This window comes from Elaeis guineensis, chromosome 4 (assembly GCF_000442705.2).
Source record: "Elaeis guineensis isolate ETL-2024a chromosome 4, EG11, whole genome shotgun sequence".
Lineage (NCBI taxonomy): Eukaryota > Viridiplantae > Streptophyta > Magnoliopsida > Arecales > Arecaceae > Elaeis > Elaeis guineensis.
This window is the reverse complement of record NC_025996.2, coordinates 35,708,214-35,708,573: the sequence shown is the minus strand read 5'-3', so window position 1 is coordinate 35,708,573 and position 360 is coordinate 35,708,214. Positions and strand designations below refer to the sequence as shown.

Here is a 360-nt window from a genome sequence, read left to right as displayed (position 1 = left end):
CTAATTCTTTATAAACCAATCAAATGTTCTGTCAATGAATCGAAGATAAGAAATCCTGATATCCTTCTTGATCATTATTGTACCAACGAAACTCCAGAATCCCAAGATAAATCCCAATACCGAGCTAGCATAAATCCATATCATATCACAGTCATCTTCATCTACTTGTTCCTCTTCTTGATGTGGAGGTTTATGAGTGGGGCAATCTTGCAATGGCTGTCCACAAAGGTTATGATTACCGATGTAGATGGAAGGGTCATTGAAGGTCAGAAATTGATATCCTGATGGAATTCTTCCTGACAAGTTGTTATATGACAAATTCAACTTGCTTAAGTAATTCAAAGCAAGCATGGTTTGGGG

At 37.2% G+C, this 360-nt stretch overlaps 1 protein-coding gene across 1 annotated transcript in view; it reads right to left on the bottom strand.

Moving 5' to 3' along the window:
* Positions 1-360, bottom strand: part of LOC140857313 (receptor-like protein EIX2) — a 1,117-nt gene continuing 757 nt past the window's right edge. Inside the window, exon 2 of the mRNA XM_073256093.1 lies at positions 1-296. Coding sequence (XP_073112194.1) covers positions 1-296 — 296 coding nt within the window. The remainder of the gene's footprint in view (positions 297-360) is intronic.